This window comes from Rhinoraja longicauda, chromosome 22, assembly GCF_053455715.1.
Source record: "Rhinoraja longicauda isolate Sanriku21f chromosome 22, sRhiLon1.1, whole genome shotgun sequence".
NCBI lineage: Eukaryota > Metazoa > Chordata > Chondrichthyes > Rajiformes > Arhynchobatidae > Rhinoraja > Rhinoraja longicauda.
Window position 1 is genome coordinate 5819166 of NC_135974.1, and position 16193 is coordinate 5835358.

The 16193-nt window shown below is 44.8% G+C and overlaps 1 protein-coding gene across 1 annotated transcript in view; it reads right to left on the minus strand.

Moving 5' to 3' along the window:
- The window catches only part of ppp4r1l (protein phosphatase 4, regulatory subunit 1-like), a 71048-nt gene that overhangs the window by 5502 nt on the left and 49353 nt on the right, over positions 1 to 16193 (minus strand). Inside the window, exons 13-18 of the mRNA XM_078418657.1 lie at positions 15716 to 15808; positions 11570 to 11755; positions 10933 to 11094; positions 9763 to 9863; positions 7250 to 7370; positions 3912 to 4046 (exon numbers count right to left, since the gene is read on the minus strand). Coding sequence (XP_078274783.1) covers positions 3912 to 4046; positions 7250 to 7370; positions 9763 to 9863; positions 10933 to 11094; positions 11570 to 11755; positions 15716 to 15808 — 798 coding nt within the window. The remainder of the gene's footprint in view (positions 1 to 3911; positions 4047 to 7249; positions 7371 to 9762; positions 9864 to 10932; positions 11095 to 11569; positions 11756 to 15715; positions 15809 to 16193) is intronic.

Consider the following 16193-nt stretch of genomic DNA (forward strand, 5'->3'; position numbering starts at 1 on the left):
TGTTGGCGGTTTCTAATTTGAAGGGTGCCAACTTGTAAAATATTACTGCCGGGAGATTCACAATGATTAGGTGTGCAATTTAAAATCAATTTGATCTAAAGTAGAGATCATGACCAGCTCTGGGTCCAATTACGCCACTTGTGAAATTCAGCTGCGAATTACCATTGCAAATCTGATATGATTACAGGGTCAAAAATGCATGAGACGTGCATAATTCATAGGAGCAGAATTAGGCCGTTTGGTCCATCGAGTCCACTCCACTATTCAATCATGGCAGATTTATCTTTCCCTCTCAACCCCATTCTCCTGCCTTTGACACACTTACAAATCAAGAACTGTCAATCTCCGCTTTAAAAATACTTAGTAGCTTGGCCTCCAGAGGTGTCTGTGGCAATGAATTGACTAAAGAAATTCCTCCTTATCTCCTTTCTAAAGATACATCCATTTATTCTGAGACTATGCTCGCTGGTCCCACTAGTGGAAACATCCTCTCCACATCCAGGCCTTTCACTATTCGGTAAGTTTCAATGAGGTCCCCTTTATTGACCTAAACTCCAGCAGGTACAGGCCCTGAGTCGTCAAACATTCATCATATATTACGCTCGTGATGACTTCATTCCCCATGCAATGTTCCTTTTGGGGCATTACCGGGGAACCTGGACCTATATTGTGCAAGAAGGAACCGCAGATGCTGGTTTAAACCGAAGATATAGACGCATAAAGCTGGAGTGACTCAGTGGGACAGACAGCTTCTCTGGAGAGAAGGAATGGGTGACGTTTCGGGTTGAGACCCTTCTTCAGACTGGTTAGGGATGAGGGAAACGAGAGATATGGACAGTGATGTGGAGAGATAAAGAACAACGAATGAAAGGTATGCAAACAAAAACGATGATAAAGGAAACAGGCCATTGTAGGCTGTTTGTAGGTTGAAAATGAGAAGCTAGTGTGGCTTGGGTGGGGGAGGGATAGAGAGAGAGGGAGTGCCAGGACTACCTAAAGTGAGAGAAATCAATATCCATACCACCGGGCTGTAAGCTGCCCAAGCGAAATATGAGATGCTGTTCCTCCAATTTGCTTTTAGCCTCACTCTAACAATGGAGGAGACAGAGGACAGACAGAAAGGTCTGTGTGGGAATGGGAAGGAGAATTAAAGTGTCCAGCAACCGGGAGATCAGGTTGGTTCACGCGGGCTGAGCGAAGGTGTTCCGCGAAACAATCGCCCAGTCTGCGTTTGGTCTCGCCGATGGAAAAGAGTCCACATCATGGACAACAGATACAGTAGATGAGGTTGGAGGAGGTACAAGTGAACCTCTGCCTAATCTGAAAGGATTGTTGGGGTCCCTGGACAGAGTCAAGGGAGGTGGAATAGCGACAGGTGTTGCATCTTCTGCGGTTGCAGGGAAAGGTACCTGGGGTGGGGGTGGTTTGGGTGGGAAGGGATGAGTTCACCAGGGAGTTGCAGGGGAGAATGGTCTCTGCAGAAGGCGGAAAGGGGTGGAGATGGGAAAATGTAGCTCGCGGTGGGATCCTGTTGGAAGTGGCGGACATTTTGGAGGATTATGTGACATATGCAACAGCTGATGGTAGGTAAGGACTAGGGGGACTCTGTCTCTGTTGCGACTAGGGGGAGGGGAAGCAAGGGTGGAGCTGTGGGTTACCGAGGAGATACGAGTGACGGCCTCATCTATGATGGGAGAGGGGAACCCCCGTTCCCTAAAGAATGAGGATATCTTGGATGTTCTAGTTTGGAACACCTCATCTTGGGCTCAGATGCGGCGTAGACAGAGGAATTGGGAGCAGGGGGTAGAGTCTTTACAGGGACCAGGGTGGGATGAAGTGTAGTCGAGATAGTTGTGGGAGTCAGTGGGTTTGTAATAGACGGTAGACACAAAATGCTGGAGTAACTCAGCAGGTCAGGCAGCATCTCAGGAGAGAAGGAGTGGGTGACGTTTCAGGTCGAGACCCTTCTTCAGACTGGTTTGTAATAGACGTCAGTCAATAGTGTATTTCTTGTGATGGAGTCTGTGAGAACAAGGAAGAGGAAGGTGGTGTCGGAGATGGTCCAGGTAAATTTGAGTGCAGGATACAAATTGGTGAAGTTGATGATATCCACGAGTTCTGCATGGGTGCAGGAGGAAGCACCGATGCAGTCATCAATGTAACGGAGATAGAGTTTGGGGATCGGGCCAGTGTACGCCTGGAACAGGGATTGTTCAACGTACCCTACAAAAAGGTGCAACCGGGTGGTGCCACCAGCAGTCATCTGAAGAAGGGTCTCGACCCGAAACGTCACCCATTCCTTCTCTCCTGAGATGCTGCCTGACCTGCTGAGTTACTCCAGCATTTTGTGAATAAATACCTTCGATTTGTACCAGCATCTGCAGTTATTTTCTTATACTATATATATTGTGCCAGCAGCAGTGGCTGCCTCGCCAACAGTCTGTCTGTCCTTTCTTCTTTTTGTTATTTTTAGTACGTATTAAAAAGTATGTTTTAGTGTTCCTTGGTCTGTTTTATGTGGGGATGGGGATTGAGGGAAACTTTTATTCACTCTCTTACCTCGACGGAGATACGATTTTTTTCCGTATCATATCTCCGTCCCCACTGCGGCCTAACATTGTGGAGTTGGCGGCCTTTCCTGGAGACCGGCCCGGCAGTCCAAGCCGCGGGACTTCAACGTCACGGAGCTTGCGATCCCTTTGCCGGGGATCGAAGCTCTAACCGCGGGGCCTGCGGACTTTAACATCGTGAAGCCCGCGGTCTCTGGTTAAAAGAGGCTGACTCGGGAACTCCGAGTTTCAACCGCCCCGACGCGGGAGTTTCGATCACCTCAATCGTCGGCTGCGGATGGTTTGACTGCCCCGACCGCGGGAGAACAAAGAGGATTAAACTTTATTGCCTTCCATCACAGTGAGGAATGTGGAATCCACTGTGGTGGATGTTTATGTTAACTTTTATGTGGTTGTGTGTCTTGTTGCTTTTCACTTTGTATGGCTGTATGGTAACTCAAATTTCACTGTACCTTAATTTTTACATGTGACAATAAACTGACCTTAAAAACTCGAAAGAGGCAGGCCTAGCTGGGAACCATGCGGATGCCCATAGCTACGCCTTGGGCTTGGAGGAAGTGGGAGGAGTCAAAGGAGAAGTTGTTGAGGGCGAGGACCAGCTCTACTTGGCGGGGCAGAGTGTTAGCAGGGGGAATTTGGATGGTTCTGCGGTCGTGGAAGAAACGGAGGGTTTTAAGGCCTTCCTGGTGGGGGATGGAGGTGTAGAGTGACTGAATAAGACTGTATTGTCTTGGAAGTTCTACTATTGCTTTTAAAATAAGAGCTGACTTGGGAGGGAAGTCAGCAAGTAAGAAAGAAATGGACCCAAGTCCCTGGGCCAGCTGACTCCTCTCCCACTGAACCACATTTCCCCCACCACCAACCCTAATGCATGACCTTTGCACCTCCTCAACTACCCCTCCCTCCCTCCCTTCACATCTTTACACCACCTTCCCAATCGCCCCAGCCCCGATGCTATTCTTTTATGACCCCTGCAGACCCCACTGGAGTCCGCAAGCTTCTCTGGAACTAGGCTATCCTGCACAATCTTTACTCAGCCACCCTGAAGCTGTGTTCAAACCCCCACTGGTCAGTCAGTGGATTTAGGCCACGATTCCAAGTGAATTTTGACGTGGTGGAACAGCACCAAAAATGGTCATTGTTCCACATATCTGTGCCACGGTAAAGCCTTGGACTTTCTTGGCGTGCAAATCAAATGTGCCACACAAGCCCACCAGCTGAGGGGACAGGGAGTGGGGAGCAAACACAAATCATGTAGAAATTGGTTTCAAATGACCTCCCCTTTGGCCTACCATAAAAGGAGTCATCTTAAGACGTGAAATTATTTGCTCACTCACTTACCTGGCAGATGAAAGCAAATGCCTGCCGCCCAGTCCACTTGGCGCAGTGGCAGAACCGAAACGTCAGTTCATTCATGAAGTTCACCGCCAATGAGTCTGTGGCAGATGCATAGAACTTCCTTAGGATCTCTACCACCTGTTGATATACAACAATGGAGACCCATTAGCAAACATGAGCAGTGTGAAAATGAGCAGCTTTCGAAATATTTGAATTTGTCCATTGATCAAAGCAGGCCATCACAATGGAGCCTCAGTATCACTACACTATTTCTCAGCCTGATCCTTTCAATCTCAAATTGGCTCAAATGGCTGCTCTTTCTTAAGTGCTTTCATCCTGACTTGTTAAAGTTTCATTATTCAATTCTACAAGGCTAAGCCCTAGAACTTTGACTTCTAATTTCTCTATACAGTAATAAGCAACAACATTTTCCCTTTTGTCCCGAGAAGTCCGTAGGTCTTTCCTGGATGATTTACAATGCCTAATTATCTAACCGGACAAAAGTCCTCACATTTCATAAAGATCACCATAAGATCATAAGTGATGAGCAGAATTAGGCCATTTGGGCCATCAAGTCTACTCTGCCATTCAATCATGGCTGATCTATCTCTCCCTCCTAACCCCATTCTCCTGCCTTCACCCCATAACCTCTGACACCCGTACTAATCAAGAATCTATCTCTGCCTTAAATATATCCACTGACTTTGCCTCCACATCGCCGGCGCGGCTCGGCCGCGGAACGTTTCAGTGCCCGGTGCGGCTCGGCCGCGGGGCCTTCCATCCCCTTGCGGGGGCTGTGCGTGTCGGTCGCCTCGGTAGGGGTTGAGCTGCCTGTCCGTGGGCGTGGGGGGGAAAAGAGTGGAAGTTTTGTTGCCTTCCATCACAGTGAGGGGGTGTTTGGAGTCACTGTGATAGATGTTTGTGTTGGGGTCGTGTGTCCTGTGTTCTTTTCTTTTTTGTTGTGTTCTGTGACTGCTGTAATTTCGTTCGGTACCTAGGTACCGAATGACAATAAAGTTCTGTACTGTACTTCTGTGGTAAAGAATTCCACAGATTCACCACCCTCTGACTAAAGAAATTCTTCCTCATCTCCTTCCTAAAAGAAAATCCTTTAATTCTGAGGTTATACCTCTCGTCCTAGACTCGCCCACATAAAGATCAGCTACACAGCATCAGCAGTTCTTGAATGCCAAGTGTTCACACTGATGATGCCACAATCGAAGGTTGGGATATTGGAGTCATTCAACACCGAAACAGGCTCTTTGCCCAACCCACCCAACCTCATCTAAGCTGGTCCCATTCGCCAGTGCCCGATCTGTATCCTTTCCGATCCATGCACCGTCTTTTAAATATTGTTATTTTACCTGGCTCAACTACTTCCTCTCACAGCTCTTTCTAGATACCTACACCTGCTGTGTGAACAAGTTTCCCCTCGGGTTCATATTAAATCTTTCCTCCTGACTTTAAATCTCTGCCTTTCAGTTCCTGATTTTCTTACTACAGGGAAAAATATTCTGTGCATTCATCCTGTAGATTCTCCTCATACACCTCTTCAACCCTCAGCCTCTGGTGCTGCAAGAAATAAAGTCCCAGCCTGTCCAACCTCTCCCTGTAGCTCATCCTTCCTCATCTATCCACCTGCAATGCCACTCTCAGGGAACTATGTACTTGTACTCCCACATCCCCCTGCTCTATTACACTCTCAGGGCCCTACCATGATACAGAGGGTCGTGGAGGCAGAGTCAGTGGATATTTTTAAGGCAGAGATAGACAAATTATTGAATAGAACGGGTGTCAAGGGTTACGGGGAGAAGGCTGGAAAATGGGATTAGGAGGCAGAGATCAGCCATGATTGAATGGCAGAGTAGACTCGATGGGCCGAATAGCCTAATTCTACTCATAGAACTTGTGAACTTGAGAACATTCACAGTAAAAGTCCTGTCCTGATCTGACATCTCAAAATGCAACACCTCATACTTATCTGAATTAAATTCCATTTGCCATTTCTCAGACCATGAGCCCAGCTGATCAAGATCCTACTGTAATTCTTCATAACCGTCTTCATGGTCTACGATATTTTAGCGGCATTGCAAACTTATGACAGACCTTTTACATTCTCATCTAAATCGTAGATCTAGATGACAAGCAGCAATGGGCGCAGCACTAATCCCTGAGGCACACAACTAGCCACAGACTTCCAATTCAAAAACTAATCTTCCACCACCACCTTCAGCTTCCGACCGTAAAGCCAATTCTGTATCCAATTAGCTAGCTCTTCCTAGAACTCATGTGCTTTAATCTTCTAGAGTAACCTGAAATCGTACCAGATGCCATCTTTGCTGAAATCATTACAGATTACGTCCATAGCCCTTCCCACACCAACCTTCTTGGTTACTTCTTCAAAAAACTCAATCAAATCCATGAGACATGATCTCTCATGCATTAAACTATGCTGCTTTCCTAATGCATGTATACCTTATTCCTCAGAATCCTCTCCAGTAACTTTCCTCCCACAGATGTTAGGCTGATGGGCCTATCATTCCCAAGTTTTTTTTCTTTACAGCTCTTTTTACATAGAGGAACAACATTAGTCCCCCTCCGGCAGTCTAATAATGATTCATAGATCTCAGTCAGGACTCTTGCAGTTTCTTCTCTAATTCCCCAGGGTTCTTAGATATATCTGATCCGGCCTGGGAGATTTATCTATCTTCATATGTTTAGTTTAGAGATACTGAACGGAAACAGGCCCTTCAGCCCAACGAGTCCTTGCCGACCAATCCATCCAGCCGTTCTACAATCAGAGTGCTTACATCCACTTGAATAAATCTTATCTTAGCACTGAATTTTTTCAGTCAGAGAGTTGTGAATCTGTGGAATTCTCTGCCTCAGAAGGCAGTGGAGGCCAATTCTCTGAATGCATTCAAGAGAGAGCTGGATAGAGCTCTTAAGGATAGCGGAGTCAGGGGGTATGGGGAGAAGGCAGGAACGGGGTACTGTTTGAGAATGATCAGCCATGATCACATTGAATGGCGGTGCTGTCTCGAAGGGCCGAATGGCCTCCTCCTGCACCTATTGTCTATTGAAGTGCTACCTTTTCAGTGCACACCCTCAACTTAGTGACAGATGGAGGAAACTGCCAAAGCCTGGTCCACGTATCCATTTTTCACTCCTAATCTACTGGAGAGGAAGCCAATCGTGAAGGTTCCCTGCAGTGATCCCAACCACAGAAGATAAGCTCACAGTTTCAGGCCCCAATCCCAAGAGAATATTAACGAGAGCCATACATAATTGAAATATGTTCGAACAATAACTTGAGACAGTAATGGTTGTCTTATTCTCACCAACTTGAAGGAAATCCATCGAACTTCAGCAACCTTGTCCGAACAAAGTGACAGAGCGATGTGTCGTAAATAGTCATGGATGTCATTGGGATTGTAAAGCTCCAGCAGCAAGATTACTTGTCTGAAAATGATCAAGGCCACATTAGTTTGGTTTTAAACTGGACAATTTTCCCTTTTAACACATTCTGTCCACAGATCTCATTTTTAAAACAACTGCCACAGTACAGGTCCACTAACTCCGACTCCTTTGGATAATTTACTTCATATAAAACTTTTTGTAAACTGTCATCATCTTGCGTAATTGGTCCTTGGATACCCAGGGATAAACATATGTACCCTGGTTGTTCCTCAAAAGTAGGCAATGAAATGATAACAACAATATTAATGTCATACGGCCAGCCCACACTCATAGTGTTGGACATCATTAATTACACAGCTTGCACCATGAACAGCAAAGACATGATCTGTTTCCTTTATTTTTGGAATATTAATTATTTTAAATAAATATTCATTCAGTATTAGATATAGTGCTTTACAAACGACCATTCAAAATGTTTTGTAACATAAAATGACTAAACTAAAACATACAAATAGGCTGTTTACCTTATTACCACAGACACGTCTGAACCTTAGATTTATGTGTCTGTAATGGTCCGTATCTCAGTCAGCGAGTCACAGGAAGATACAGCACAAAAAGAGCCTCTTTGACACAGAGTCCACACCAACCACCTACATATACATAGCCTGTATTCATCTCATTCTCCCTCCATTCTACCAACTCCCCAGATTCTTCCTCTCACCTGCACTCTAGCAGTAATTTATAGTGGCCAAATAACCTACCAAGCTACCCATCTTTGTGATGTGGGAGGAAACCAGAGCACCTGGAGGGAAACCCATGCAGTCACAGAGTTAATGTGAAAACTCCCTAGAGTCAGCACCTAAGGCAAGGATTAAACCTGGGTCTCTGGGGCTGAAGCAGCAGTTCGAATAGCTGTGTTACTGTGCCACCCAATGTAATATATATGATGTCACCCAATACAATATACTGTAGCCTACAGACGGCAGTACAGTGGCATAGCTGGTAGAGTTAATGACTCATAGTTCCAGAGACTCGGGTGTGATCCCGACCTCGGGTGATGTCTGTGTAGAATTTGCACATTCTCCCTGTGACTGCATGGGTTTCCTCCCACATCCCAAAAGACATGGGAGCTCATCGGTTAATTTGCATGTGGATTTTTTTTCCCAGTGTGTGGAGGCAGTTGGATAACAGAGTGAAAGTTGGATAACATAGAACTTATGTGAGCAGGCGATCAATGGTCCCTGTTTCCATGCCATATCTTTCAATTAATCAATTTCTTTGATTACTTCTACCATTTGCCTAATACATCTTTAAATGTTTATAGAGATCCTGCTAGGAACACTAACCTTTAGGTGTACTTACAACAGCTTCACAGTCTCCTCCATAATAGGCTTCACCAGCTTTCTGACTGAATTTTGCCTATTTCACTTTGTGTCCACATTACTCCTTTCTAGGCCTCTTAATCTGCAAATATTCTGATGCATTTTCTCTAATCCTTCAACAAGCCCCAAATGTCCTTTCAGCAGTTTAAACACCGCAGAGCAGATGCATCAAATCTGGCGTGTGATGAATGTACCATACCAATGTGAGCATAGACACAAAATGTTGGAGTAACTCAGGCCACGCAAGTATTCGGGCAATTAGAGGTCTGAAGTGGATAGGTCAAAGAAGAATGGATTCCTGGAGGTCACCGCACCAAACAAAGGCTGCTTAGATTCCCATTTGCTTACAGTCTAACTATGAACTCTAACTCTTTAAAGTTGGACTGTGACCATGACCAACAATTACGCAATTTACTGGAATATTGCAGTTAACATTTTATAACTGAGCTCACTAACATTTGGAACTTGTCATCAATTTGAGAAGACAAATTTATACCTCACATTTCCCCCATAAACTGAAGCTGGCCAACTAATTTAATGTCACTTGCAGCTCCTCCAATCTCATCTACTGTATCCGCTGTTCCAGGTCTGGACTCCTATATCCTTGCTTTCCCTCTCTCTCTCCATCCCTCCCCCATTCTAGTTCTCCGACCAGTCTGACTGTCTTTCTGATTACATTTTATCTTTGCATTCTTCCCTGTCACCTTCCCCTAGCTAACAATGATCTATTCTATATTTTCCTTGACCTTCATCCCCTTTGATGTCTCATTTTCACACCTTACCCCTACATATCTGTGTCTCCCTCTCCCGACTCTCAGTCTGAAAGGTCTTAATCCAAAACGTCACCCATTCCTTCTATCCAGAGATGCTGCCCGTCCCGCTGAGTTACTCCAGTATTTTGTGTCTATCCTCAGTGTAAACCAGAATCTGCAGTTCCTTCCTACATAATTTAATGTCTTAATTCACACACAGAAAAGCTCTCATTCTCATAACACAGTTTCAAAAGAAAAGTTTCAGATCTTTACGTCGAGCAGAAAGCCCAGAATACTTACTCTGCTAATTCATATCGGAAACGCCAGTTCCTGCTGTTATCTGTTACCATGAACTCTTGGAGCTGGTACAAATACTCACGGCGCTTGTCCACGTGAAGCAGCTGTGAACACAAATCAAGAGTCAAAATCATGAGGAATAAATCGGGCAGATGCACAGAATCTCTTGCGAGAGTAGGGGAATTGACAACCAGAGGACATAGGTTCAAGGTGAAGGGTAAAAGATTTAATAGGAATCTGAGGGGTAACCTTTTCACACAAACGGTGGTGGGGGTATGGAACAAGCTGCCAGAGGAGGTAGTTGAGGCTGGGACTGCCTCAGCACGGTCACATTGGGCAGCGGTAGAGTTGCTGCCTTACAGCGAATGCAGCGCCAGAGACCCCGGTTCGATCCTGACTACGGGTGCTGTCTGTACGGAGTTTGTACGTTCTCCCCGTGACCTGCATGGGTTTTCTCCGAGATCTTCGGTTTCCTCCCACACTCCAAAGATGTAGGTTTTGTAGGTTAATTGGCTTGATAAATGTAAAAACTGTCCCTAGTGGGTGTAGGATAGTGTTAATGTGCAGGCATCGCTGGTCGGCACGGACCCAGTGGGCCGAAGGGCCTGTTTCCGTGCTGTATCTCTAAACTAAAGCATTTAAGAAACAGATAGACAGGTACATGGATAGGACAGGTTTGGATGGAGATGGTCCAAATGCAGTCGGGTGGGACTAGAGTAGCTGGGACATGTTGGCCGGTGTGGGCAAGTTGGGCTGAAAGGCCTGTTTCCACACTGTATCACTCGAAGAGTGTTTATTGTCATATGTCCTGAAAAGTAACAATTAAATTCTTACATGCAGCAGCACAACAGATAACAAACACTAGGGAGGGACAGATAAAAGCAGCCAAACAGCTTTCACAACATGCTAAAAGTAATTTATTCTTATTAAGTAGCCAATTGTCTCAAATTTCAGAAGTATGCCATCGTGTTCAAAGGAGTTCACACTAAAAATGGCAAGATTATGTTCAAAACAACAGAGGTTCACTGTGTGCATTAACCTGCAACTGTGGCAAGATAAAGATTAACAACTGCACATAGTAGTTTAGCTTATATTTATCACATTTCAGAAGGCACAATTGAGAAATTAATTCCACTTCAAAAACCTCAAAGTGCCCAATCTAATGAAGCTTACTTTCAAGAAGTCGTACAGATGCTTCAGGACTCCAATTCGCACTTCATCCAGATCCTTCAGAAAGCCATTGAAAATTGGGAGCAGATCGGCAGCAGTTAGCTGATCGCCGAGGATCACAGCAAGTTCATGGATGGAAAAGGCCAGTGTTCGCCGGACTTTCCACTGTCAAAGGTGAACAAAACACGTTGGAAAAGTAAACACATACAAGTCTTTAAGATGCACAATGTTTCAAATACAGTAATTGTGTATTTTTTACATTACAGTTGTAAAGCTGATAAGAATAGGTTTACAAAATGCTGCTTTGTCGGTTTCTTTAGCAAACACAAATTGATTTTGATTTCTTTTCTTCTGCTCTTAGCCTTGGGTTACGACTAAAACAATGGGTCCTGCTTCCTTGCACAATTTTCTTTGCACTGTCAAAGACGGACCATTTACATCTACCCCCACTCCCTCCCCCCCACTCTCATGACTCCTACACAAATCTTTGCCCCCCGTCATCCCCCCACCCCCCCCCCACCCCACCCCCCAGCCCAGTACTTCCATGCAACTCATGTAAATAAGAAACAAGTATTTCCCTTGTTCTTGTGTCATACATCATTAGTTCAAACGCACGACAACTTGGGGTTGAAATACTTGCCTGCACATCGGACGCCAAAGTTTCATAAGTAGTCTTTAAACAATGCCAATTCTGCCTGCCAAGGGTAAGAGCCACACCTGGAAGACTGTATGCGCAGTGCTTTGTAATTTCGGTGTCAACGGTTTGAGCTCGGGAGGGATCCGTCATTGATAGATACTGATCCAGCAACTGCTGCGGAATAACATCCTATCAGAGTGAAAGAGTATATTTTGCAAGTTTGCAACAGCAACAAAACAACAAAAAAAAACATTTATAAAGCGTCTCATAATTAAACCTGTCAATGCAAAAGAGATACAAGTCAAAGTGAAATTGCTTTTGGAAGAAGGTCCCATCACTGTGCCTCAACTGGACAAATACAGGTCCCAACCCTGTGATAGACACAAAATGCTGGAGTAACTCAGCGGGACAGGCAGCATCTCTGGAGGAAAGGAATGTGCGACGTTTTGGGTCGAGACCCTTCTCAGTCTCAAGAAGGGGCTCGACCCAAAATGTCACCCATTTTTCTCTCCAGAGATGCTGCCTGCCCCACTGAGTTACTCCAGCATTTTATGTCTATCTTCGGTTTCAACCAGCATTGGCAGTGTCTTCCTACACATCCCAAGCCTGTGAGTTGGAAAGGGATCATGGGGAAAGGGATCATGGGGAAAGGGATCATGGGGAAAGGGATCATGGGGAAAGGGATCATGGGGAAAGGGATCATGGGGAAAGGGATCATGGGGAAAGGGATCATGGGGAAAGGGATCATGGGGAAAGGGATCATGGGGAAAGGGATCATGGGGAAAGGGATCATGGGGAAAGGGATCATGGGGAAAGGGATCATGGGGAAAGGGATCATGGGGAAAGGGATCATGGGGAAAGGGATCATGGGGAAAGGGATCATGGGGAAAGGGATCATGGGGAAAGGGATCATGGGGAAAGGGATCATGGGGAAAGGGATCATGGGGAAAGGGATCATGGGGAAAGGGTGACAGTGCAGTGCTGAATGCAAATCCTATTCCCAGCTCAGATCCGATTCTTTGCGAGATAAACCAGAAGACATAGTAATTGCTGGAAATATTTAGTGAGCTAAGAACATCTGTAAGATGCTTTAGGTCAGTGACCTGTTGCTTATTTATTTGATGCTGCTTAATATGCTAATTCTCGTGTTTTTTCCACCAGATTTACAGCACCTCTAGTATTTTGGTTTTACAAAGTACTTAATACTGACATTTTAAAAAGTGTAAAAAGATCACTTTTTAAATATAGAAATATCATAAATCACCTCACAGAGATTTAAAACAACAGAGCGACACAACTAGTAAAGCTGCCTCCTCACAGCTCCAAAGGCCTTGGTTCAATCCTGGCCTCTGGCATAACCGTGCTGAGTATGCATGTTCTCCCTGTGACTACATGGGTTTCTTTGCGCTACACTATGCTCCCTCCCACATCTCAAACAAAACGGTGCGGTTTGGTATCTTCATTGATGTTTGTAAATTGTCCCTACTGTTGGTGAGATTTAGAATACTGGAGAATGGGTAGGAGGCTCTGGGATCTGATGATAATGTGGAGAGAATAAAATGGGATAGAGTAAGATGAGTATAAAAACAGAAATGGTGCAATATGGCAGCATGGATTCAATGAGCTGAAGGTCCTGATTCCAAGCTGTATGAGTCACAGAATATGAAGCACTGGTATAACTGTCAGGATGCATAAACCTCTCTAACGATGGAGCAAAGTATCGGCAGCCAATTTGTTTCTTGTGATGTTAGTACTGGATGGAAATGTACGCCATGACATTTCCCCCAAACTTCTTGAAACGGTATGGGAGGATTTTTTTTTTTTAAGCATGCAGCTTCAGCACAGCAGCAGGCAAAGGGAACATCAGTTCAATGCCTCAGTAGTGGGGAAGCATCTTCAACAGATGCAACCACACTGACAGCCTCTGGGAGAATGTATGTACAAGAGCACAATCAGCTTCTTAGTTGAAGCAAGAATGTTACCAACTGAGCTGAATGTTACCAACTGGAGTGAATGAAACTAATCTTCTACATAGCCCTTAGGCAGACAGTTTGATAGCTGAGACATGAATAGATACAGACTGCAACACAGTTTTTAAAGAACAGGCATTTCTTCTATAATGTTACACGTTGTATGGCATTGAGGCTCTGCACCATTAGATCTGCAAGTAATGCCACCTGCCACGTTCTAAACTGTTCTGTTCATCTGCTGACATGATAAATGGAGCAAGAGAAAATTTACAAACAGCAGCTTCCGAATGAGTGCCGCAGGAAAGGCAAGTGTAGGCGTGTGGGAGAGCTACCTATTGTCCATACCAAATAAATCAATAGCAACCTAGATTTTGCACTAGACTTTTTTTATGTTAAAAATCACACTGTGGATTACCCTAATACCATGCGTGAAAGTTGCATAAAAGGGAGAGAACGTTAAACGTCAGATTCCCTGTGTAAAGCCAGGCTAAGTCACTGTAATTTTTCAAGTAGTGAGATCGAAAATGGCTGTGCAGTTAAATTTTGCATGTTCACATCAGCTGATGTAATTGGAGGAGTTTAATGTTGTTTCTCATGTTTTATTCAATTCAATATTAGCTCAGCCGGTACCATTCTCACTTCGAATGGGTGCGAGGGAGAACAAAATTTCTTACAAAACCGAAATGAAGAGGCAGATTTTCCCAATAGATGTTAAAGTACCAAAAACATGCACAAATTGCTCCAGTCCAATTTACAATTGCACTGCATTATTATGTTTTGGAGTTAGGGAAAATAATTCCTTGCCTCACCGCTAAGTATTTTCTTCACTTTACGCTCTTTTAACTCTCGCATCTTGTACTTTCTTCATCCCACCAATAGTGCCTGCGTGTGAAGCTCTACAGTCCCAAGCTCTGGAATTCCCTCCGCAAACCTCCCTTAATTCAATGTCTATTTTTGTCTCAATCCTGCTTCGTGCTATGGGACATGGCAGTAGGTTATAGGTGGAGACAGGAAGACAGTGGGAGATCTGGGAAGGGGGAGGGGAAGAGAGGGACAGAGGAACTATCTAAAGATGGAGAAGTCGATTGCCTGCGTGTGAAGCTCTACAGTCCCAAGCTCTGGAATTCCCTCCGCAAACCTCCCTTAATTCAATGTCTATTTTTGTCTCAATCCTGCTTCGTGCTATGGGACATGGCAGTAGGTTATAGGTGGAGACAGGAAGACAGTGGGAGATCTGGGAAGGGGGAGGGGAAGAGAGGGACAGAGGAACTATCTAAAGATGGAGAAGTCGATGTTCATACCATTGGGCTGCAAGCTGCTCAGGCGAACTATGAGGCGCTGTTCCTCCAATTTCCGGTAGGACTCACTATGGCACTGGAGGAGGCCCATGACAGAAAGGTCAAATTTGGAATGGGAGGGGGAGTTGAAGTGCTCAGCCACCGGGAGATCAGATTGGTTAATGCGGACTGAGCGCAGGTGTTGAGCGAAGCGATCGCCGAGCCTGCGTTTGGTTTCGCCGATGTAAATTAGTTGGCATCTGGAGCAGCGGATGCAATAGATGAGGTTGGAGGAGGTGCAGGTGAACCTCTGTCTCACCTGGAAAGACTGTTTGGGTCCTTGGATGGAGTGAGGGGGGAGGTAAAGGGACAGGTGTTGCATCTCCTGCGGTTGCAGGGGAAAGTGCCCGGGGATAAGAGGCTGTCAAATCATCTCTCTCCACAGATGTGCGGACTCTGCCCACCGAGTCCCGCACCAACCAGCAATCTCTGCACATTAACGCTATCCTACACACACGAGGGGCAATTTTACATTGAACCTCAATCTCTCAAATTATCTCTCAAATTACTGCCAGATAAAATACAAAAGGAGAGAAAAAAAAAATAGGCTGCTAGTTTGAGAGTTAAATGAAAACCATCATAAAGACCCCTGGAAAAGTTGACCCACAGCATCCCAAACCCGATCAAGAAATAATTACCTATTTTATTTAACCATTAGGGATCATTAGTAAATTTGCTTCTGGGCAACTCGGCAAATCTGGTTAATTTCCCCTTGTTACCAGGATTTCAATGCAAGAAGGTCAGAAAGATCAGACGTTTATTCAAAAATCCCAGAATTCACTTAATCAGTCGCTGTTAACCTTAACCTGAACATTACTCTAATGAAACTAAGGTTTACCCACCTGTATTTTTGTTTGATCGTCGCTGAATAGCAAACTGTCGTGACGTTCCATCTCGAGTGACCCCGCATGACAATGTGGCTCACTGCTCAGGTTCTGTAATGGGAAAACATACAAAATGCATGCAACATATTTAATTGGAGTGAGGTTTGATACTACTCCAAATAAACCAACAGTTCCAAACGAAACCCACAAAGGACATCAGTAAAGGAGTTCCTGAAAATGCACATCAAGCTTTTATTGAATTGACTTAAGTATCACCAATTAAGCCAGCAGCATATGTAACGTCTCTCAAATCCAAGCCCTGTGAGAGAATATTAGAGTTGATAACAGGGTGATAAGAGCTATCCTAGGTAGCCGAGTGCCTAGATATGCAAGATGTTCCTTGTTTTGTTGAATAGCCCAGCTCGAGGATGAAATCAAAAAATGCAAAGCTCCACTCACTGAAAGACACAAATTGCTAGTAAAACTCAACAAGTCA